General features: G+C 42.3%; 1 protein-coding gene across 1 annotated transcript in view; it reads left to right on the top strand.

The window, feature by feature from the left end:
- Positions 1-23,442, top strand: part of LOC146797469 (protein SSUH2 homolog) — a 173,763-nt gene extending 150,321 nt beyond the window's left edge. Inside the window, exons 10-12 of the mRNA XM_085627560.1 lie at positions 931-1,039; positions 10,635-10,742; positions 22,680-23,442. Of these exons, the coding sequence (XP_085483686.1) occupies positions 931-1,039; positions 10,635-10,742; positions 22,680-22,826 (364 nt within the window). The 3' untranslated portion in view covers positions 22,827-23,442. The remainder of the gene's footprint in view (positions 1-930; positions 1,040-10,634; positions 10,743-22,679) is intronic.
- The last annotated feature ends 410 nt before the right edge of the window (positions 23,443-23,852 follow it).

The following is a 23,852-nucleotide window of genomic DNA, read 5'->3' on the forward strand; positions in this document are numbered from 1 at the left end:
AAAATATACCTAAAGCAGCTCAGATTAGTGCTTCATTTGAGCCAGTGGTTGCAGGTGGTGCCCTCCGGCACTCATTAATGGGGACTGCCACATACATATACTCATCAGACTTTGACCTGGAGCAAGAGAGAGAAAAACACAAAAAGTGGAAAGGAGAAGGAAAAAAAGATAGGAAAATCAGTTTCAAAAGGAAAAAGTAGGGGTGAAAAAGAATACGCAAAATTTAAATAAAGTGGCAGGGAGTGTATGGTGCAAGAAAGAGGCATGAGGTAGAATCAAGACAATGCAGACTTGGCATTCACAATTCCAACCTTGGCATTGACTGTGGGCTTCTGAGAAATACATTGGGCACCAACACTTATTTTACAAATTATGCGCTGGTTAAAATTGTGTACAGACATAGTTCACCAAATCAGATACTGCAATATTGCTTTAAATGACATTGCCATTTGCAAAAAACTCAGACAGAATATCAATCGAATTTAACTACCCTGAATACACCCAGTCACCTATTCCTGACTTCAGTGACTTCTGCCAGATGTAAGGCTATAGAAAGAGCTGAGTGTAGAACGTTGACCTATGTGTTCTAAAATTTTTGTCTATATTTATTTCTATCAATGAGTGTGACACATTGCTAGTGTTAAACTTTAGTGACACATCAACCCACCAGTGACCCAAGAGGCAAACATAAAGGTGTATACCTTTATTGATTTGTGTACATCAATGAAAATGAGGATGGGCCTCATCCGAAATGTATGGTTCTATATCACAAAGGGATGGAAATTTAGGGGCACTGGTAACTCATGTGTAACTCAAGGTAGTGTTCTAAGGCGTTGCTATTAATACATACTTCTTGTGAAAAAGTTTTTCAACTTGCTTGCTCGTATAAAAGATGGCAATGAGTCACAGCTAAGGTTTTTCATCTCCCAGGAAGAACAATCTGTTTGAATACATCACAGAAGAGCAGCAGCTGAACTTCCCCACAGAGGTCCTCAGCAAGGTTCAGGGAGCAAACCTATTTAAAGACCAGGGTGACCAGGTAAGTAGGAATTTCCCTATGGCACATTATCCATTGCAAGTACTGAGCTGTAAAATGATTAGGCCCCACAATCATTAATGATCACTGCTGTGTATTTGTGTAAGGAATTAGGGTCAGATGTACGACCAGCAAAATTGCGCTTCGCAAATTGCAACTCATTTGCAAGTCGCAATTTGCGGGGTGCAATTTGCCATGCCCAACAGTGTGTTTAACACTGTTTGCGATTGCGAGGCTCATTAATATTATTGAGCCTCTCGCAATTTGCGAGCCCATTGGAAATGACATGCCCTCCCAGGGATGGTGGCACAAATGCTTTACACATCACGCTTTGCCTGCTGCTCTGTGCCAAGCTACCAGAGGGTGAGCACAGGTGATTTCAGGGTGTGCTTCTGACTTATCCGGGTTGTAGTTCCTGCTTGAAAGGTTGCATACCTATGCCAACCAGAAATTCAGGGTCTTATTTATGGGGCCCTTACGCCACCATTGCATCACTTTTTGTGACGCTGTGGTAGTGTAAAAAATGCACAACACTGCGCCATATTTGCAAAGTGACGCATCTAGGCAGATACGCCACTTTGTAAACCCCTGCGCCACATTATACCTGCGACAGGTATAATGTATGCAGGGTGGGCGTTCCGTTGCAGCAAAGCCACGTAGAAGTGACACAACGAAATCTATGAGATTTCACTGCGCCTGTTCAAGGGTGTCACTACTTCAAATTCTTACAGCTGCTTGAAGCAAGCATAAGGAGTGATGCAGTGCTTTTCACATGCGGCTAGGCCCATGTGAAAAGACACATTGCTGGAGCTGTGTCTGTTTTCAAACACACTCCAGCAATGCGTCAATTTTGCGCCTATGTCAGGAATAATGAGGTATCTATGAATCCCTGCGACATAAAGTGCTGTACAGTAAATACGGCACATCCATGGTGTCGCAAGGATGCCGCTATGAAAAGTGTTGCATCGCTGTTTTTTCGCAGTGATGCAACACTTTTCATAAATAAGGCCCCCAAATTCTAAGATTTGTGATTCACACCACATAAATTTGTAGTCCTGCATTCTACGGCATCTGTAAGTTGCTGATTTACGATGCTCGCCTCTGCTTTTCTGCACTCTTTGCCTAACTATGTTAAGGTGGTGCTTGTCTGTACATTTTTGGCTGGCAAGTGTCCACATGGCAAATGTCTCACTTTAAGTCAGTCCTGACCTTTTACCAGACATCAGATTGTATTCTGAGACTTAAATTGTTGCTGTTAACATTGTAAATATGAGCTCAAAAACGTCTGCAGTAAAGTGCAGTTGGCAAAAAACCCTGGTTAGCTGATGGCATCACACGTAGCAATGGGACTCCTTGGAGTTATGACGTTTGTTCATTTGTGGAAAGTCTTGTCTCACATTTTCACCACTATCCCATGTGCATGGTGACAGCGTTCTTTTCACGGGCACCTGTTGCTACACTTTCCATTCAATGTGTAAAGCCTGGGATATTCGTCAGTTCACCTGCTATCAATACTGACTTGTTAGTGTTAGGAAAGGAGACTGATATATCTTAATGGTTTGACCTATTCTGTACCTATGGGTCAAAGTGATAGTACATATTGGCCTAAGTTCTTATAACCCAGTAGTTTCAGTGGAAGAATAAGACACTGACTAAGATCAAATATAATTTAAATTTTTCCAGATTCTCGATGGTGCATAAAATTATTCGACCAGACCTTAAACATGCATCTAAACCAAGCACTTTTAATCCAAGCATACAAACTGAAAGAAACAAAAGAAGGAACAATAGTTTAGTGATATCCCTAAACAATAAACCTCAAACAGAATAATCTTATACCAGTCTATTTTACTGTACCTTTTATAAAAATAAAAGTTACATGGTGCTGGTCTCTTCTGGAAGAAATAAACATTACTCATTCTCCTTCCTTTATTTGAATGGCATTTTAGTTAGTATCTGTGTAGGTGTTTATCAGTGTTTATATTTCTACACTGATGAGGGTTGTTTGTCTTATGGTGGGTTTTATCATGTATTACGGATTTAAACCTAAAGCAGGATAGTACACACATTACTGACCAAAGGATACAAATCTAAAAAATATGCAATATCTGATGTTTGTCCTCATGCACTAACACGGTTTATGCCTTGGCATCAGAAAGACAAAATCCAATGCAAACCTTTGAACCGGTGGTCATACCCCTTTGACATCGTCTACAATTTAGCTGACCTGCCACACAAAAGGCCACAAAAATGTAAAGTGTAATATAGTCGTTCATTCAGATCTATGCAAGCATTAGTAGCAGTGGAAGGATACACCCGCAGCCAATAGCGTTAAGTAAGATAAGAATACTCCACTTGACTGAGCCAAAACACGATTGACAATGTTTCAAGAAAATGGGTGAAAACAGCTGACTGAAGAAGGCAAAGTTGAAATTGGTGCACCCCAAACCCACGATGTGTATATTACCAATAAAGTCTGTTTGCCAGCTGAACTGTCAAAACTCAGACCTAAAAACCACGAGAAAGAACACTCGCTTCAGTTTTCTCCCTTCATTTCCCACTAGGAGCGAGCCAAATCACCTGAGTTTCATCACCTCTACTGATATGTCAGGCCGACACACCTGGTACTGTATCTGATGACTAGCATTGAAAAGTGAGATGTAGAATTGACCATAACCATTCACTTACTCACTGGTGAACAAGAGGAGAAACATCAAAGGGAAAAAGAATTCTCATGTTCGAAAAAGATGATACGTAATGGATTGAAATACAACTATGTTTTCGGCCAAGGGACTCTTTAATTACATCATTTCTGTTAAAGTAGTCTTGCACAATACCCCTCCTTAAAAAAAAATAAAAGAAAAAAAAAAATAATATATATATATATATATATATATATATATATATATATATATATATATATATATATATATATATATATATATATATATATATATATATTCAGTGAAAAAACCATAGGTTTCACACATGTTATAGTTAGCTGGACATTTTACTGATAAAAAACCAATGAAATTCCCCGTTATAGTTAGTGCAGGCAACTATAACTCACGCGACCGCAATCCTCTGCTGATGACATATGTGTCTTTATGAAAAAAAAATATTTGTAATATATGTATAGCTAAAATTCAATGGAAGAAGACATGGGCAAATAATTGTCTAAATACAGTATTAGCATCAGCAGAGGATTGCGGTCGCGTGAGTTATAGTTGCCTGCACTAACTATAACGGGGGAATTTCATTGGTTTTTTATCAGTAAAATGTCCAGCTAACTATAACATGTGTGAAACCTATGGTTTTTTCACTGAATTTGCAAGGTTTTTTAAATGCTAATTCCTAACTATAACGTGTGTGAAACCTATGGTTTTTTCAGTGAATTTGTACGGTTTTTTAAATGCTAAGTTACTTTACGCCATTCGTGGCGTGCGCGCCCACTTAACGCAGTTCGTTCCGTGCGCGCACGGTGCGCTACGCGCACCGCGTGCCCACGTTATGCTGGATGGGCCATGTACGCACGATGCGCTTCGCGCACCGTGCGCACATGGAGGACATATTATGCGCTTCCTTGTGAAAGGTAATGTTTGATTTTTTAATTAAGACTATATGCCATGCGCAATGGGGGCCCTTCGGGCACCATTTGTACACTGGGTGTGGAGTGTGTGGATAATTTTTATTTTTTTTTATTTTTTTACCGTACGCGTACGGTAAGCGTAATCGCCGATTTTTAAAAAAAAATTAAATTTGAATTTTTTGCCTTGGGGGTTCTTAGGGGATATCTTCATCAAGGCTAGGTGGTTGGTAGCAGTCTAAACATCCCCTTTACACGTTTTTTGCCTTTGTTTTTCCTCCTCCCCCTCAGAGTGCGAGATAGAAAATGGCGGCCGTCACTTCCTGGTTTCGACCGATTCGAATGTTTACTAAGATCAAACAGCCAATCAGAATCGCGCTCGCGCACGGCACCGTACGCGTACGGTAAGCTTACCGTAAGCGCACGGTAAGCGCACCGTAAGCTGGCTCAGATATATATATTGATTTAAAGGCTATTTTCTCAGGATCTACTGAACAGATTTACACCAAACCTACAAAAGGCACTTCCTTCACCTTTAGACTACCTCTCTGCCAAATTTCAAGGAACTCTGTTCAGCCGTTCGGGCTGGAGCTGTGTCTAAAGGTCCTATGGAAAAATGCATGGGAAAAACGCGTTTTGGGACCCCCCTTTTTTCTCAGCCCCCGCTTGACGAATCCCCCCGAATCCTCTGCTGATGACATATGTGTCTTTATGAAAAAAAAATATTTGTAATATATGTATAGCTAAAATTTAATGGAAGAAGACATGGGCAAATAATTGTCTAAATACAGTATTAGCATCAGCAGAGGATTGCGGTCGCGTGAGTTATAGTTGCCTGCACTAACTATAACGGGGGAATTTCATTGGTTTTTTATCAGTAAAATGTCCAGCTAACTATAACATGTGTGAAACCTATGGTTTTTTCACTGAATTTGCAAGGTTTTTTAAATGCTAATTCCTAACTATAACGTGTGTGAAACCTATGGTTTTTTCAGTGAATTTGTACGGTTTTTTAAATGCTAAGTTACTTTACGCCATTCGTGGCGTGCGCGCCCACTTAACGCAGTTCGTTCCGTGCGCGCACGGTGCGCTACGCGCACCGCGTGCCCACGTTATGCTGGATGGGCCATGTACGCACGATGCGCTTCGCGCACCGTGCGCACATGGAGGACATATTATGCGCTTCCTTGTGAAAGGTAATGTTTGATTTTTTAATTAAGACTATATGCCATGCGCAATGGGGGCCCTTCGGGCACCATTTGTACACTGGGTGTGGAGTGTGTGGATAATTTTGTTTTTTTTTTTATTTTTTTACCGTACGCGTACGGTAAGCGTAATCGCCGATTTTTCAAAAAAAATTAAATTTGAATTTTTTGTCTTGGGGGTTCTTAGGGGATATCTTCATCAAGGCTAGGTGGTTGGTAGCAGTCTAAACATCCCCTTTACACGTTTTTTGCCTTTGTTTTTCCTCCTCCCCCTCAGAGTGCGAGATAGAAAATGGCGGCCGTCACTTCCTGGTTTCGACCGATTCGAATGTTTACTAAGATCAAACAGCCAATCAGAATCGCGCTCGCGCACGGCACCGTACGCGTACGGTAAGCTTACCGTAAGCGCACGGTAAGCGCACCGTAAGCTGGCTCAGATATATATATTGATTTAAAGGCTATTTTCTCAGGATCTACTGAACAGATTTACACCAAACCTACAAAAGGCACTTCCTTGACCTTTAGACTACCACTCTGCCAAATTTCAAGGAACTCTGTTCAGCCGTTCGGGCTGTAGCTGTGTCTAAAGGTCCTATGGAAAAATGCATGGGAAAAACGCATTTTGGGACCCCCCTTTTTTCTCAGCCCCCGCTTGACGAATCCCCCCGAATCCTCTGCTGATGACATATGTGTCTTTATGAAAAAAAAATATTTGTAATATATGTATAGCTAAAATTTAATGGAAGAAGACATGGGCAAATAATTGTCTAAATACAGTATTAGCATCAGCAGAGGATTGCGGTCGCGTGAGTTATAGTTGCCTGCACTAACTATAACGGGGGAATTTCATTGTTTTTTTATCAGTAAAATGTCCAGCTAACTATAACATGTGTGAAACCTATGGTTTTTTCACTGAATTTGCAAGGTTTTTTAAATGCTAATTCCTAACTATAACGTGTGTGAAACCTATGGTTTTTTCAGTGAATTTGTACGGTTTTTTAAATGCTAAGTTACTTTACGCCATTCGTGGCGTGCGCGCCCACTTAACGCAGTTCGTTCCGTGCGCGCACGGTGCGCTACGCGCACCGCGTGCCCACGTTATGCTGGATGGGCCATGTACGCACGATGCGCTTCGCGCACCGTGCGCACATGGAGGACATATTATGCGCTTCCTTGTGAAAGGTAATGTTTGATTTTTTAATTAAGACTATATGCCATGCGCAATGGGGGCCCTTCGGGCACCATTTGTACACGGGTTGTGGAGTGTGTGGATAATTTTGGTTTTTTTTAATTTTTTTACCGTACGCGTACGGTAAGCGTAATCGCCGATTTTTCAAAAAAAATTACATTTGAATTTTTTGCCTTGGGGGTTCTTAGGGGATATCTTCATCAAGGCTAGGTGGTTGGTAGCAGTCTAAACATCCCCTTTACACGTTTTTTGCCTTTGTTTTTCCTCCTCCCCCTCAGAGTGCGAGATAGAAAATGGCGGCCGTCACTTCCTGGTTTCGACCGATTCGAATGTTTACTAAGATCAAACAGCCAATCAGAATCGCGCTCGCGCACGGCACCGTACGCGTACGGTAAGCTTACCGTAAGCGCACGGTAAGCGCACCGTAAGCTGGCTCAGATATATATATTGATTTAAAGGCTATTTTCTCAGGATCTACTGAACAGATTTACACCAAACCTACAAAAAGCACTTCCTTGACCTTTAGACTACCTCTCTGCCAAATTTCAAGGAACTCTGTTCAGCCGTTCGGGCTGTAGCTGTATCTAAAGGTCCTATGGAAAAATGCATGGGAAAAACGCGTTTTGGGACCCCCCTTTTTTCTCAGCCCCCGCTTGACGAATCCCCCCGAATCCTCTGCTGATGACATATGTGTCTTTATGAAAAAAAAATATTTGTAATATATGTATAGCTAAAATTTAATGGAAGAAGACATGGGCAAATAATTGTCTAAATACAGTATTAGCATCAGCAGAGGATTGCGGTCGCGTGAGTTATAGTTGCCTGCACTAACTATAACGGGGGAATTTCATTGGTTTTTTATCAGTAAAATGTCCAGCTAACTATAACATGTGTGAAACCTATGGTTTTTTCACTGAATTTGCAAGGTTTTTTAAATGCTAATTCCTAACTATAACGTGTGTGAAACCTATGGTTTTTTCAGTGAATTTGTACGGTTTTTTAAATGCTAAGTTACTTTACGCCATTCGTGGCGTGCGCGCCCACTTAACGCAGTTCGTTCCGTGCGCGCACGGTGCGCTACGCGCACCGCGTGCCCACGTTATGCTGGATGGGCCATGTACGCACGATGCGCTTCGCGCACCGTGCGCACATGGAGGACATATTATGCGCTTCCTTGTGAAAGGTAATGTTTGATTTTTTAATTAAGACTATATGCCATGCGCAATGGGGGCCCTTCGGGCACCATTTGTACACTGGGTGTGGAGTGTGTGGATAATTTTTTTATTTTTTTATTTTTTTACCGTACGCGTACGGTAAGCGTAATCGCCGATTTTTCAAAAAAAATTAAATTTGAATTTTTTGTCTTGGGGGTTCTTAGGGGATATCTTCATCAAGGCTAGGTGGTTGGTAGCAGTCTAAACATCCCCTTTACACGTTTTTTGCCTTTGTTTTTCCTCCTCCCCCTCAGAGTGCGAGATAGAAAATGGCGGCCGTCACTTCCTGGTTTCGACCGATTCGAATGTTTACTAAGATCAAACAGCCAATCAGAATCGCGCTCGCGCACGGCACCGTACGCGTACGGTAAGCTTACCGTAAGCGCACGGTAAGCGCACCGTAAGCTGGCTCAGATATATATATTGATTTAAAGGCTATTTTCTCAGGATCTACTGAACAGATTTACACCAAACCTACAAAAAGCACTTCCTTGACCTTTAGACTACCTCTCTGCCAAATTTCAAGGAACTCTGTTCAGCCGTTCGGGCTGTAGCTGTGTCTAAAGGTCCTATGGAAAAATGCATGGGAAAAACGCATTTTGGGACCCCCCTTTTTTCTCAGCCCCCGCTTGACGATCCCCCCGAGACTTTCAGGGTAGGAGCGGAGCGTAGCGCCCCATTAGTTTTGAAAATTTCGCGAGGATTCGTCGACCGGCGCCAAAGTTATTCCAAATAGAATGTTGCGGTTTTCCTATGGAAACAGGGTCCTAACTATAACTACCTACTGGCGACCGCCAGTAGGTAATATATATATATATATATATATATATATATATATATATATATATATATATATATATATATATATATATATATATATTCACTTAAAAAACCATAGGTTTCACACATGTTATAGTTAGGTGGATATTTCACTCGTAAAAAACCAATGAAATTCCCCCTTTATAGTTACTTCAGATAACTATAACTCGCGCGCCCGCAATCCTCTGCTCATGACGTCACGTATTACATCACTCATAACATGGTCAGTGGCATCACTCTTGACATCACTGATGACATCATCCTTGTGATAGAGTGGCGGTCCCGCGAGTTATAGTAATCTGAAGTAACTATAACGGGGGAATTTCATTGGTTTTTTACGAGTGAAATATCCACCTAACTATAACATGTGTGAAAACTATGTTTTTTTAAGTGAATTTGCAAGGTTTTTTAAATGCTAATTCCTAACTATAACGTGTGTGAAACCTATGGTTTTTTCAGTGAATTTGTATGGTTTTTTAAATGCTAAGTTTTGTATGTATTTTTATTTTTTATGGTTTTTCACCGTGCGCGCACGGTGCGCGCACCCCCGTGATTTGAAAAAAAAAAAATTTAATGTTTTTTTCTGCCTTCGGGGTCCTTCAGGGACCCCCTGACAAAGGCTAGGGGTCAGGAACTCTCTACCCCGCCCCCTTTTCACGTTCGCCACCTTCCTTTTCCACTCTCGCACTGAAAACAAACAAAATGGCGGCCGACACTTCCTGATTTCGACCGATTCAAACGTTGACTGACATGTAACAACCAATCAGAATTACGCTTGCGCACGTTAGGGTGTGCGCACGGTGCGCGCACGGTGCGCGGCTATAGATATGTATGTGCTTTTAAATGCAATTTTCTCTGGAAATACTGAACAGATTGACTCCATATATGCAAAAGGCACTTCCCTGACCTGAGGACTACCTCTCTGCCAAATTTCAAGTAATTCTGTTCAGCCGTTCGGGCTGTACCTTCGACTAAAGGTCCTATGGGAAAATGCATGGGGAAAACGCGTTTTGGGACCCCCCTTTTTTTCGGCCCCCGATTGACGAATCCCCCCGCGACTTTCAGGGTAGGAGCTAAGCGGAGCGCTCCATTAGTTTTGAAAATTTCGCGAAGATTCGTCAACCGGCGCCCAAGTTATTCAAAATAGAATTTTGAGATTTCCTATGGAAACACGGTCCTAACTATAACTATCTACTGGCGTCCGCCAGTAGATAATATATATATATATATATATATAATTCCTTAATTTAGGCTGTGGCTTGTCTTCCTACAGATTTGTCCTCCATTCCACCAGTGCACCAAGTGTCTTCCTTTCGTTTGCAAAGCATCACCACATTTCCAGTCTTCTTCATGCGAAGGTCCTGTTTCCTAGATTTTGCCTCCTTGGCGACTATGATGCTGCTATGGTGTATAATTCTGTTACCGCCTTCTGACCCTCTCACTAATACTTTTCATAGTGGTTGCCAGCAGTGAGCCCTCTGAAACCCATCTGCCACTTTGTTTCTTGAACTGTCTCTCGAAACTTGAATTTTCTGGCACTGATTCACTGTTTGCAGGAGGTTACATTATATCTGATTTTTTCCAGGTGTATCCCATCATTGGTTTTCCGAATCCGGCAATCTCGCAGGCTTCCCAGAGAGCCATCTCAGAGCACAATGCCATGTATGCAGGGTCCTCCCGCATCCTGCAGCAGGTGAGTCTGAATGGAAGTGTGCCAACATTTGTTTGTGGAGAAATAGGAGCACAGGATCAGGTGTAACTCTTACTTTGAGGCACAGCACAGATTCAGTGCAGCCAGTGCCTTGCGCGCCCCTTATCTCTGTTATTTCTCCCTGTGATGGAAGAATAGCTTCCAGGATGCATTGCTGTTAACTAACTCCTTGTCATTAAGAGTAGTTTCTGCCAATGTGGGTACTTATTCCAGTGCCACTAATCATGCTGTGATTTTTAGATTCACAATCTCACAATGGGCTTGTTATGGTGAGTCTGCTGAGTGCATTTCGCTGACAAACCAGGACAGCCCTAAACCCACCCTCATGACAGCTGCAATGAATATGTCTGAGGTATATTCCTTTTCTTCCAGCATTAATGCATGTATTCCAAGTAATGCCCCTGGTGATGGCAACACACAATCACTTTGCTGGAATAGCTGGAACAGGTTCCATAGGGAAATTAATTCAAAGCTGCAAACTCATACCTGATTGAGAGTTTGGTGGATAATTCCAATAAGGGAGCAAAAAGCAATTTGCAGAGATCTTAATTTTTCGCTTCATTTACAATATTGTGAGGTACAGCAGTGCAGCAAGCCTTCCTGCTGCACTGCCGTACATCAATATAAAAGGGCAGGAATGCGACGTATCTACCAGATATGGCATATTCCTGTCCTTCTCAGCTGTGCCGGCGAACAAACAGCAACCGTGCATCAGCACAGACACCCTTGTGTCATTTTGCAAGGGTGCCTGTGCTGAGGGGATGATTGGTTTTATGCAGGGAGGGAAACCTTCCTGTACAAAAAAAATCATTAAAGGCATTTTCCTCTTTCTAGGCGTGCTGCAGAATGTAGCGTACATAGAAAGAGGACTAAATGAGGAGAAATGAAAGTATTTCTCCTTGTTGCGCCTCCTTACGCCTCCCCTGGGGAGGTGTAGGATTCTGACGCATTTCCAGATTTACAAAATGTTGTAAATCTGGGAATGTGCCACGTTCCATGGATGCTGCGTGGGAACACCCACAGCAACACCCATGGAACACTCCTTTCACTCAGAGTTATGTGTGAAAGGGAAACATATTTACAAGGCCATGAAAGGTCAATCGGGGTGACTTTACATGGCCTTGTAAGTATGGGGAAGCACATTGCGCTGCAGGTGTGTCAATAAATGTGACGCATCGGTGGTGCAATGGACTTGGAAATAAGAACGTTTGAGTTTTGCAGTGTTGCCCTACCCTCATAATTTTCACATGCTACATTTCGGCAGGTCAAACCTGACAAAGTTTATTGGGTGGAAATGTGAGGCAGACAGAATTATAAAGATTTCCTGAGTTCTGCCACTCAGAATCAGCGCCTACCGCTCAGTCTACCGTCCTGAGAAACACAAATTACTTTAACCATGAAAGAATCACTGTATTCCAACTCGCGACCTACAGCTGGAATTTGTCGTGTGTCATGCATTCGAAAAAGCTGAAAGATAAGAGTCGATTATTGACTACAAGCCATTAAGTTCCATAATCTCCCAGTGACATTTCAGTAAAGGATAATTACTCCTGGTTTTTGCTGTTTCCATGTGTGCTGCATTGTGCAGCACACATAAAAGCAGCAAAACCCCTTTGATTATGTGCAGGAAGGCATCCCTTCCTGTACATAAACAATCATTTAAAAAAAATGACGAGTTGCAACTTCTATGTGCTCTGCACAAAGCAGCACACATAGAAGTTACCAAACAGCATTTCAGATTGTTTATGTGCAGGAAGGAACACCTTCCTAACATTAACAATTCTTCCCCTCAACACTGGCACCCTTGCACTCTGGTGCTATGGCACTATGGTGCAAGGGTGCCTGCGTTGGAGCTAGGCTGCTAAATTTAGGGCCAGCGCAGGGAGAAACTCAGGGCTGCACCATACTCTTGCACTGAGTCTCAGAAGTGGCGGAGCGCGGCGTTAAGCCAAGGAGGCTAACACCGGGCTCCCTCACTTCTTTTGTAAATCTGGCCCAAAGAGTAATAATGGTTGTCAGTTTTGGTTTATCTACAGATTATTATACATCATGATATAACATGATATGGATATTCCAATATTATGTTCAGATTTTCTATTGCCTGAAAGTCACAGAAGCATAAACTAAACTTCTATATCCAATTTTACAATAACAAGACATAATCTCAGGAACTTCTTTTTTAAATGAACATCCACACTTAAATACAAATAACATATGCCTGGTTCTGAATTAATTGTACAATAATGCTGGTGCAGCTCTAGGAATTCCAAGTGTCCAAGCAACATACTGTCTCCTTCCAAATTGCCCTTCAAGATATGTTTATATGCAAATCTGCACACCCAATATTTTGAGTTTCCACTGTGTCACTGGCAAAATCTGATGTGCACCCAAAATGGCATGCCTATTCATGAGGGGAAGAGTATTCACTTTGGTACATTGTATTGTATTGTAATTGCATTTGTATAGCTCTTACTACCTCTAACGAGGCGTTGAAGAGCTTTTTATGCGAGTAGCACGCTACTCCGGGACCCATAGAGGATTAGTGTTGAATTAGTATAGTGAAACATGCAAGTACATTTTAAGTGGCAGATAGATTAGTCAGTTATTTGGATTCGAAAGGATAGCAGAAAGATAGAAGAGGAAAAAAGGTTTGTATTTAGATAGCGCTTGTTATTCCTGATGGGTTGTTGAAGCACGCTACTCCGGAAACCCATAAAGGATTAGTGGTGAATTAGTATGGTGAAATATGAAAGTAATTTGAGTGGTGGATATTAGTCAGTTATGTGGAGTGGGAAGGATAGCTTAGGGATAGAAGGGGAAGAAAGGTTTGCATTCATATAGCACCTGTTACCCCTGATGGGTGTTGAAGCGCTTTTCTGGCAAGTAGCACGCTACTCCGGAACCCACAAAGGATTAGTGTTGAAAATTAGTATAGTGAAATATGAAGTAATACAAGTGGTGGATATGTTATTCAGTTATTTGGATTGAGAAGGGTAGGTGGTGGAAAAGAAGAGGGAAAGAGGTTTGTATTTATATAGCGCTTGCTATCCCTGATGGGGTTTTGAAGCGCTTTTTTGGTGAGTAGGACACTACTCTGGAACCCATAAGGATTAGTGTTGAATTAGTGTAGTGAAACAGGAAATTAATTTGAGTGGTGGATATGTTAGTCAGTTATTTGGATTGAGAAGGGTTGGGGAGGGGTAGAAAAGGGAAAAAGTTTTGCATTAATATAGCGCTTGTAACCCTGATGGGGTGTTGAAACGCTTTATTGACGAGTAGCACGCTACTCTGGAACCCATAAAGGATTAGTTGTGAATTAGTATAGTGGAAAATGGAGTTTGAGAAGTGAACATGTTAGTCTCTTATTTTGATTGAAAAGCATAGTGGAGGGATAGACGAGTGGAATTAATGCCTTTTCTGAAAACCCAAGAGTTAATTGGATTTAACTTTGGACTTCCGACCATCCACCTCCAAAAGCATTCTCAAGATTATTTTCGAAATAATCCCTCTTCGGGAACAATTCCTACTCATATTCCCCAAAAATAAAACAGAAATAGCATGAGCCTAAAAAAAACTCTCATCAGTGGATTGAGCATAAGCCATTTTTGGACAGCTTTAAACCACCTAAACCTAAGGAGAACAACTGATACTTTATCACAATTTGTACCAAGGAAGATCCCAGACTAAATGTTTCTGAAAATTAAGTTTTACATGTACAAGAGGTTTGAGTTTCACAACTTCACCCATAAGCACAAGGGGGCAGATTTATGACGACTGGCGCATCCCTGCATATCAGCAGGGATGCGCCAGTTATTATGCGCCACAGCTGCGCCACCATGGATGCGCCGCATTTATAATGCGGCGCACCATGGGGCAAAAACGGCACAGATGCGTCACGCATCTGTGCCGAAAAGTGGCGCATTGCTGGAGTTGCGTCGCAAGCGCGACGCAGCTCCAGCAATGATCTGGGGGGCCCTATCTGTACAATGCTGCGTCAATCCTTACGCCTGCTTCAAGCAGGCGCAGGGTTTTGACGCAGCATGGGCCTAAAAGTGACTGAGTGAAATCTTGTAGATTTCACTCAGCCACTTTTAGGAGGCGTTCCTGCGCCGGAACGCCCCCACCTGCCCTGGAACGCCTACATGTGGCGCAGGGCTTTACAACGTGACGCATCTGGGAGATGCGTCACGTTTGTAAATGCCCCGCACCATGGCGCAGGATTTGCGCCGCTGCTGCGTCACAAAAGTGACGCAACGGCGGCGCAAAAGTGCCGCAAGTGCAACATAAATCTGCCCCATAGTGTTCCACATTCCATGCAACATGCAACATATAACCAGGGTGCATCGCACTCATCTCGCAACATACGCCCTTTCTATATATGCACAAATCCTAAGAGTGCTAAGGAAATGCAATAGACAGAGATGCAAATAAAAGCAAAGTGTCTCAACAAGTTACCAAAAAAAAGTGTAGCTTTAGTACAATACGAACAAGATACACCTGAAATTAAAGTACTTTGACAAGCAATCTCTTTACCTCAAATGTACTGTGGGGGGCGAGAGTGGTTCAAAAATGTGGAGGCAGCGGACAGGCTGAAACGCGTTAATTGCAAAATTTCAATAGTAGACTAACCAGAAAAATTAAATTAAATAAAAAATGAATGTAAAACTGAAATAAAATCACCCGCATTATGAAGTTGTTGTTTTGCAGGAAAACCAGCACATTTAAACACAATATTCGTGTTAAATATAACAATTATTCTACACAGATTAAGGACGTGTGCCCAAGCGAACACCCAAGGAAAACCTTGTGCTTCATGGTGCAAATTTAACAGAACAAGAAGAGCTTTAATAACAGGTGTGGCAGGTATGTTACACGATAGGGATTTGCCCTGCACTTTATTCAACGTGTGACATTTGATTTTAAAAGGGTCGGGTTAGCTAGATGTCTGCAATGATTTTATCACTAAAATTCTTAAAGCAAATTTGTCGGTCCAAAAAAGATTTTATGTGAACGCTGCTGTTGCGTAATTAGTGCCACTAGAGGGCAGATGAACCCCACAATATGATTCAATTTTACTGCAATTTAAGCGGGCAGGGCTAAGGAAATATAAATCAAGGAGATTACTTTTATTGCCAGAACGCTTGATGATGATTAAGAGCTGTGTAACATAAGCAAATATTATTCCTATATAAAAGAACTGAGATTACTGTATGTTTATATTTGTAGCTGGGATGTTATGTTGTGTCGTTTGTTAATTTTAAAGCGCTTTTATGAAAGTAACGTCATGGCGCTAAAATAATGAGCAACCTGCTACGAAAGAGCAGAATCTTAAAGGGTATATTGGTATTATTGGTATAGATATAGAGAAGAAAGCGACCAATCAGCATAAGAAGTAAAGTAATTGGGAGGATTAATGTGCAAATAAAAAGTTTTCTAAATATCATTAACGAAGGTTAGAGCCAAAGCGCCTCTTCAGGGGCTGTGAGCAGCGACTCAAGAGGGAGAGAATTCGAAACCTTGGTCCCGATTCACAAAGGTAAATTTAGACTAAAAGTCTAAGTTTACGACTTTCGGCATTCACAAACGTAAACTTAGACCACGAGTATAAGTTTACGGCTTTCGGTATTTACACAGGTAAGTTACGAGTAGTATCTTTACATGCTCACTCGGGCGGAGAGAAACAGGGATACGGAGATTCCACTCCGCACTCGGAGTGTAATCTTTGCACTCGGCGAGTACACTGCTGGTGCGGAGTGGAATCTCCGCACTCAGGGTGGAGATTCCACCCCAAGTATGGAGATTCCGCCTTAGCCCCGATGTAAAGATACTGCTTGTAACTTACCTTTGTGAATACAGAGAGTCATAAACTTTGTCTTTCGGTCTAAGTTTACCTTTGTGAATACTGAAAGTCATAAACTTTGGCTTTAGGTCTAGGTTTACCTTTGTGAATACTGAAAGTCATAAACTTTGTCTTTCGGTCTAAGTTTACCTTTGTGAATACTGAAAGTCATAAACTTTTGCTTTAGGTCTAAGTTTACCTTTGTGAATACTGAAAGTCATAAACTTTGGCTTTAGGTCTAAGTTTACCTTTGTGAATACTGAGAGTCATAAACTTTGGCTTTAGGTCTAAGTTTACCTTTGTGAATACTGAAAGTCATAAACTTTGGCTTTAGGTCTAAGTTTCCCTTTGTGAATACTGAAAGTCATAAACTTTGGCTTTAGGTCTAGGTTTACCTTTGTGAAAACCGAAAGTCGTAAACTTAGATTTTTGGTCTAAGTTTACCTTTGTGAATGGGGCCCCTTGATCTGTGTAACAGATCGGTCGCCATAGGTTAGATAGGCTTTGTAACAATGGTACTGAAATCTGGTAAATTGAGATGGAGAGCCCAGTGAATGATCACCATGCATTTGAAGATCCCTCTGCTATCTACCGAGAGCCAATGAAGCTGATTCAGAGGACCTTTGCGCACACTTTGTTAGGCCTTTTACTAGTCCTGCAGCTGTATTCTGCACCAGCTGAACCCAGAGAAGAAGCTTCTCTGGAGCCGCCATATAGACAGACAGGGGCCCAGATTTGTCAAGGGCTTGCGTTGCCTTTGTGCCACACAAGGCAATGCCAAGCAGAGCAAGCCCTAGTCAGATTTACTATGCCATGCTCAGCCACCTTATGTGGCTCTGCATGGCATGGTAAATCGGGAGTTACGCAAGGCAGCACAAGTTGCCACCTTGAGTTACTCTGCATAGAGAAGGCTTTCCATTGGTGGAGTGTGGGTGTTCCCACGCATCCACCCCTGGTTTATGGCACATTCCCAAATTTCCTAAAATTAGTAAATCTGGGAATGTAACAAAATGTCAATCGCAGGTGAGGCGTAACAAGTAGAAATATGTTTATTTCCCATTGATATTTCCTCTATTTATTTACTTGATATTTCCTACACAAAAGCCATCCCACTGTAATGGAAGCACCCTTGCACCATGGCACGAGGGTGCCTGCGTTGATGCTTGGCTGCCACAAGTGCACCAGTGCAGAGATAGACCAGGAATACTAATTATGATGCATTCCTGCTCGCTCCGTGTGGTGCTGTGCAGCAAGATGTTCTGCTGCTTTGTGCTGCATCAAATCCTATTAAATGTGGGCCTGAATTTCTATTATTCAGACTAGTCTGGGCCAGGACATTGATCACAGGGGCATGTAAGTTTGGCTTTCACTAGAAGGTAATGTGGTTCTCCAGGTCTTTACCTCAAATAAGCAAGAGCTGAACATTATTGCAACTTGGGAATTCAGGCCAGGCTGTAAGCGCGTACAGAAGCAGGAAAGTCATCCTAACTACATGAGTGAATTTGCAAGAACATAAGCTGTGACACAACACTAGCCATTTTGGGTTTTATTTTTGCCAGTGCCAATGCTTGTTAGATGAAAACTATTTTAGGATTATTTGTACTGTTGAATGCAGCTACTAATCTTTAATTAAGACCTGAGGCAGATACCAATGAAACACTTACTTTTTCCTTACAAATTTGAAAAAGACAAAGTGCATTTCACACTCGCACAGTGGGAATAGGATGTACTGAGCCACCCGGCTCCTCTGATGAGGCTTGACTCATGCAACCAGATGGTCAGGCAGAGGTATAAATAAAAGGGACAGTGACCATTCGAGGTCAGTCCTGTACGGCATTCCCATGAGTGAGTGTATGATAATGAATAGGGGTCACCTACCTGCCCTGATACCTGTTTCCTGGGTCCAACCTGCCCAGCACAGCATATCAGGTACTGCAATTCCTGTTCCCTCAGCCACCCAGGTGAAAAGTGAAAATGCCTTTTACAGCCGGCCGTATGTCCTTAAGGGCAGAGAGGTCATGCACATTTTCCCGATATAAAGGCTGAGGCAAGGTCAGCACGACAGACACTCTTTGGGGCAGATTTAAGTTTCCTGGCGCATCCCTGCAAATCAGCAAGGATGCGCCAGGAATGATGCGTCACGCAAGTTTACCCTTGCGCCACACATGATGCGCCGCATTTACAATGCGGCGCATCATGGCGCAGGAATAAACAGATGCGTGACGCATCCGATGGCGTAAGGTTGGCGCAGTGCTTCAGTTGCGTCGCACGCGCGACGCAACTCCAGCACGGTTCCAACCTACCCTATCCCTAACATGGTGCGTCAAACCTTACGCCTGCTTCAAGCAGGCTCAGGGTTTTGGCGCATCAGCGTGGGGAAAGTGACTCAGTCAAATCTTATAGATTTGACTGAGTCACTTTTCAGGGGCGTTCCTACGACGGAACGCCCCCCCTCTGTCGACACGCCCACGTGAAACCTGACGCAGGTTTTACGTGGCGCAGGGCTTTACATCGTGACGCATCTCCATAGATGCGTCACGATGTAAATATGGCGCAACGTGGCGCAGGGTTTACACCACCGCTGCGTCACAAAAGTGACGCAACGGCGGCGTAAAAGTGGCGCATCTCCAATATAGATCTGCCCCTTTATGTTCATGTCAGGCAGGTAGGTGCTAGACATGTGCTAAATGCACAGGCTCCTGGCTGCCTGAGCTGAACTTTACAGGGCTGAAGATGTCACAACTCCTGTGGACGTGACCTCCTCAACCTGGCAAAGATCTTGGAGGACCTTCCCCTCATGACGCGGAGGAGTGTCGTTGATAGCCTCGGCCCTGACGCTTCAGTTTTAAGACCTGAAATGCCCAGGGCAGTGTCTATTACTGACACCTCGTTACAGAGTGGGTTAGAGTCAGCAACTCTCACTGACCCCATCTCACTCTGTGACGCGATAGGGACTGCCGCCTCCTCTCATTGGGTGACCTAAGGTCAGCAAATGAGAGGATGCGGCAGTCCTAACCCTCCTGGAACCTGCAAGGCTTCACTTCAGAGATGCTACAGAAGGTAAGGGTTATGTTTTTACTTAATGTTTGTATGCATGTATGTATGAATGTATGTATATATGTGAAAAACTGATGTGAATGGGTGTTTGCCCATGTGAATGCATAGGTGTGAATGGGTGTGCATGCATGTGTGTGTGGCCCCCGCCCCTCTCTATGCTCCAATATGGGTCCACCACAGGCCTATAATCATCAACAATGCCCTCCGGAGCCCGCAAAATCACAATATATACTAACCCTCTAAATCTCCCATGATCTAGCTCTTGTCAACCAACACTGGACATCCTCAGTTCTAGAGCTAAAGTGCTTTTATTCTCAGTGACTTCTCTATGGACCACTGATGTCTGGATGTGAAGAGCCAGAGCATCTCACTGAACTTTCCTGTTACCTATCTACCCTAGATGTGAAAGCTTAAATATCCCAGTGCAAATCCCCTGACTTCATTCAGAGTATTAAAAGGCTTCGCATGTTATTGTAATGGATCTAGACAATCTATTGGTAAAACTGAGGGATCCTTTCCTGTTCCAGTCACTTGCCTCATACATTGTTAAAGGAAAGTGATAATGCATGCATGGTTTGTCTACTGAGCTCTGCACCTATAGAGGAGGAAATGTCTCTATTTATGTGTAAATCCCCAGAGACAAGTTCTGTTTCTGTGTTCCAGTCTATTGGCCTGCAATCAATAGAGATGAGAGATTCTGCCTCACCATTCTAATTCCATAGACCACCCATAGCCTATTCCTCTCCCCTCAGACCTATATCTTGAACACATTCAGAGCACTGGTGAAGGCTGGCTAACCTTTTTTCTTCAGCCCATACATCCCTGGACGTTAAAGGTATAGTATCCCTTTATCAGACCCACAAGCCTCTCGCCCTTAGAGGTGAGTGCCAACATATCTATGGATTTGTTCCAGGGGATGTATGCTCTATAGAAAGGAAGCCATTGTATCCCTGTGCTATTCACTGTGTCAATTGACCAAGCTCGAATTGTTTTATATCTCAGTGTTACACTCCAAGCACATCTAAATATGAAGCTAATATTATTATTAAGGCTCCCTGTTTTCCGTTTTTACTGATTTTAACAGATAAATACAGACAGAAAACATTTATTTTCCTGTCTGTATTTATATTTAAATGTGGATAAAAACGGAAATTGGGTTCCTTTTTCAGTAATTCCAAATACTGTCTGCCATGACTGCCAGGCCTATGGCTGAGTGGATTGATAGGTTAGGGGGCTAAAAAAGAAAGGCATTTTAGTAAAGAGGCTGGTACAGAAGTAGATATGCACAAGGTTGAATCTGAAATCTGCCTATTTCCTTTTAAGTGCATTGATTTATCTTTTGCGGGTGTTTACAGCATTAAAACATGGTAGGCATTCAAGTATGGGTGCAAATTTACTGGTTTAATAAATGTGGAAACATACTAATCTCAGCTTAATTTTTCCACAAAACCATAAATAAATATGGATAAATACAGATAAAATTAGAAAAAATAAATATGGATAAATACAGACAGAAATGCCCCAAAAAAATACCATAAGACCGGGAGCCCTAATTATTATACATCCTTCTTGAAATCCCATAGCTTGTCTATTTGTAGAGGTGAAAGGTTTAGTAGTACTCTTCCAATTACCCGAGCCTCATCGTATAGATTAGCTGCACTGCATACCTTTCACAAATCTCTTAGGCCATCTAGGCTCACTGTTCTGCTTGAGGAGGAAGACAGAGTAGAGTTTAAACAGATGAGAGCTCTACTACTCACATCCTTAGCAACCTAATTAAACTATTCACAGATATGCACTAAACTCTCCCCTAGGTACACCTGGCTCATTGTTAGGGATAATGGCCAAGATGAAGTAAAGAATCAAAGAGCAAGCAATTGTAAATACAATAAACTACTCAACATAGGAATCATATAAATTCCGGAAAATTTCCAAAATAACAGAGATACATCTCTACTCTTCCTTATGTCATGGTTAAGGAAATAGTACACCAGTCAATATAGCATAGGACTTACAGTCCAATATGAAGCTAAGGATAGAGACTTAATATGAGATATCATTCTAAGGGACATTAAAGCCCATGGAAGCAAAATGATGTTCTAAGAAATATCTCAAGCACAGAATAAGGGGTGGTAGGATTATCGTGCAGGGATGCCATATGGCCGGAAATACCTTTTCTGGCTAGTACTCTGCACTTAAATCTAGCTATCACCGGTGTTTGCCCCCAAAATGGTGAATAACATGCCGACCCAGAATTACTGTTTCCAGATCCAAATGCAGTGCCTTCATTTTGGAGTCAAGCAAACAGGTAGTAAATGGAAGCAGGGCCCCTGGATGGGGTGGAGGGCTGTCAAGATGGAAGGTGGGAAGCCAACAGAGGACGGCAGAGGCTGTAGAACTGGGTGGGAGGAGAGTTCTGCGTTCGCCTCCAGTCTCCTCCCAAGTCATGAGTGGGTGTCATGAGAGGGTCTTGGAGCCCGAGCACTACGAGATTATATCAGCTGGATTTTCCGGTGAAGTTCAGGTGCAAGAACACTGTGCTGGTTCTGAGTGGGTTTAAAAGTCAATGATATAGAAATTAGAAAACTTGGGTAGGAATTGACAGGCCCAGGACCTTGGGCTAGGACAGATTCAGGGATCAGGAAAGTGAAAAGTACCTGAAGGGAGTGTGTTATTTATATGACTTATTACATGTAAATGTACAGGAAATCCAACCCCATGGTTGTGCTTCTACGATAAATACTTCCATTTGAACTAAGGTCACCTTTTTAAATGTGTACATTATTTTACCCCATTGACATCAAACGTAACATCGAGGGAACATCCCAGAAGCAATTACTGATCAGTCCTTGGGATGGTAAACTTCAGTTTTTCTTTGAGAATCCTTTATCATGTCTCCAACATGAATATGTTTGTACTCCTGGCCTATCTAGAACACAAGATCCAAGGCAGCTTATATGTGTATCTCTTCACTGAAGCAAGCACCTTGAGTTGAACCTGTTTTCTCTTTACACATTTTGCAGCGACAAACCATTGAGCTGATCCCCGTCACAGAAGTCCACTATGAATATGAAGGAAAATCATACATGTATTACATTTATGGAACAGAGAACAAGGTGTCTGCCCTGGAATACCCAGAGAGGTACTGCTGTGGATGCTGCCTTTTATGAAAGTGGTTGAAGTCTATTGTCGCAGAGACTTAATGCTACCGCAGGAGATGGGGCACAAACATTCAACCTGATTGCAAAACTTATGGAGCAAACATGTTATCAGAACACTTCTACTAAAGCTCAGTGTGAAAAACCAGACGGTTTGAGCACTTCTACTACAAGCGGTAGGGAGCATTTATTTTACCAGATCACACCTATCGGAACCTCTGTTTGACATCCACCCATCTGATCAACCAACGTTTCTTCGAGAAGATGACAAATGGAGAGAGATCCCTGGGGATTCAAGCTGCAAAAATGTGGAACAGTCACAAATCCAAACTGAAGGTGGAATCCAATAGCGAATGGTTCAGGAAAGTCTTGAAACCGTGAAGTATTTAGAATTTCTTTCACCTGAACTACGTACAGACTCATGGGTCATGACTTATGAACATTGGACACGGTTACTAACTCATCCGATCAGACTCTAAGTTCACTTCTCCATTTTATAAGTTTTCACTTGTAACCATTTCCAGGGCCCTGAAGTAATCAATTGACTTCTTATTCAGATTTAGAAAGTTCAATAAATGAGTCATGAGTTTAATCCTACAACCACAAGAGATCGTAACACTACCTGAATATGGCATGAAGAGTTAACATGACCTTAACAACAATAAAACATGGCATACCACTCACCTGAGGTCTTAATCCTATCACTAGATGATAGTTCACATTGTCAACAGCCATAACCTCAAGAGGGAGAGAAAAAAGAAAATCAGAAGTCAGACTTTCCTCATACAAAATCTTGCCAACATCCCCCCAAACATAAGATTGCATCATCCCTCTAATTCAGAAGGAAATCTAAGGCCCACTTCCTCGAGCAGAACCTCAACATCTTCTAATGAGTGCACTAAGTTTTTTTGAGCAACAGCCTATCATCAAAGGCACTTAATACAACGCACTGTAGGAAGAAATAACTTAATTGAAATAGAGTGAGGCATTACCCCCAGGTCCCTTATGTCCTCGTCCCATTCATTTACATATTGGAGA

The sequence above is a fragment of the Triturus cristatus genome, chromosome 9 (assembly GCF_964204655.1).
Source record: "Triturus cristatus chromosome 9, aTriCri1.1, whole genome shotgun sequence".
NCBI lineage: Eukaryota > Metazoa > Chordata > Amphibia > Caudata > Salamandridae > Triturus > Triturus cristatus.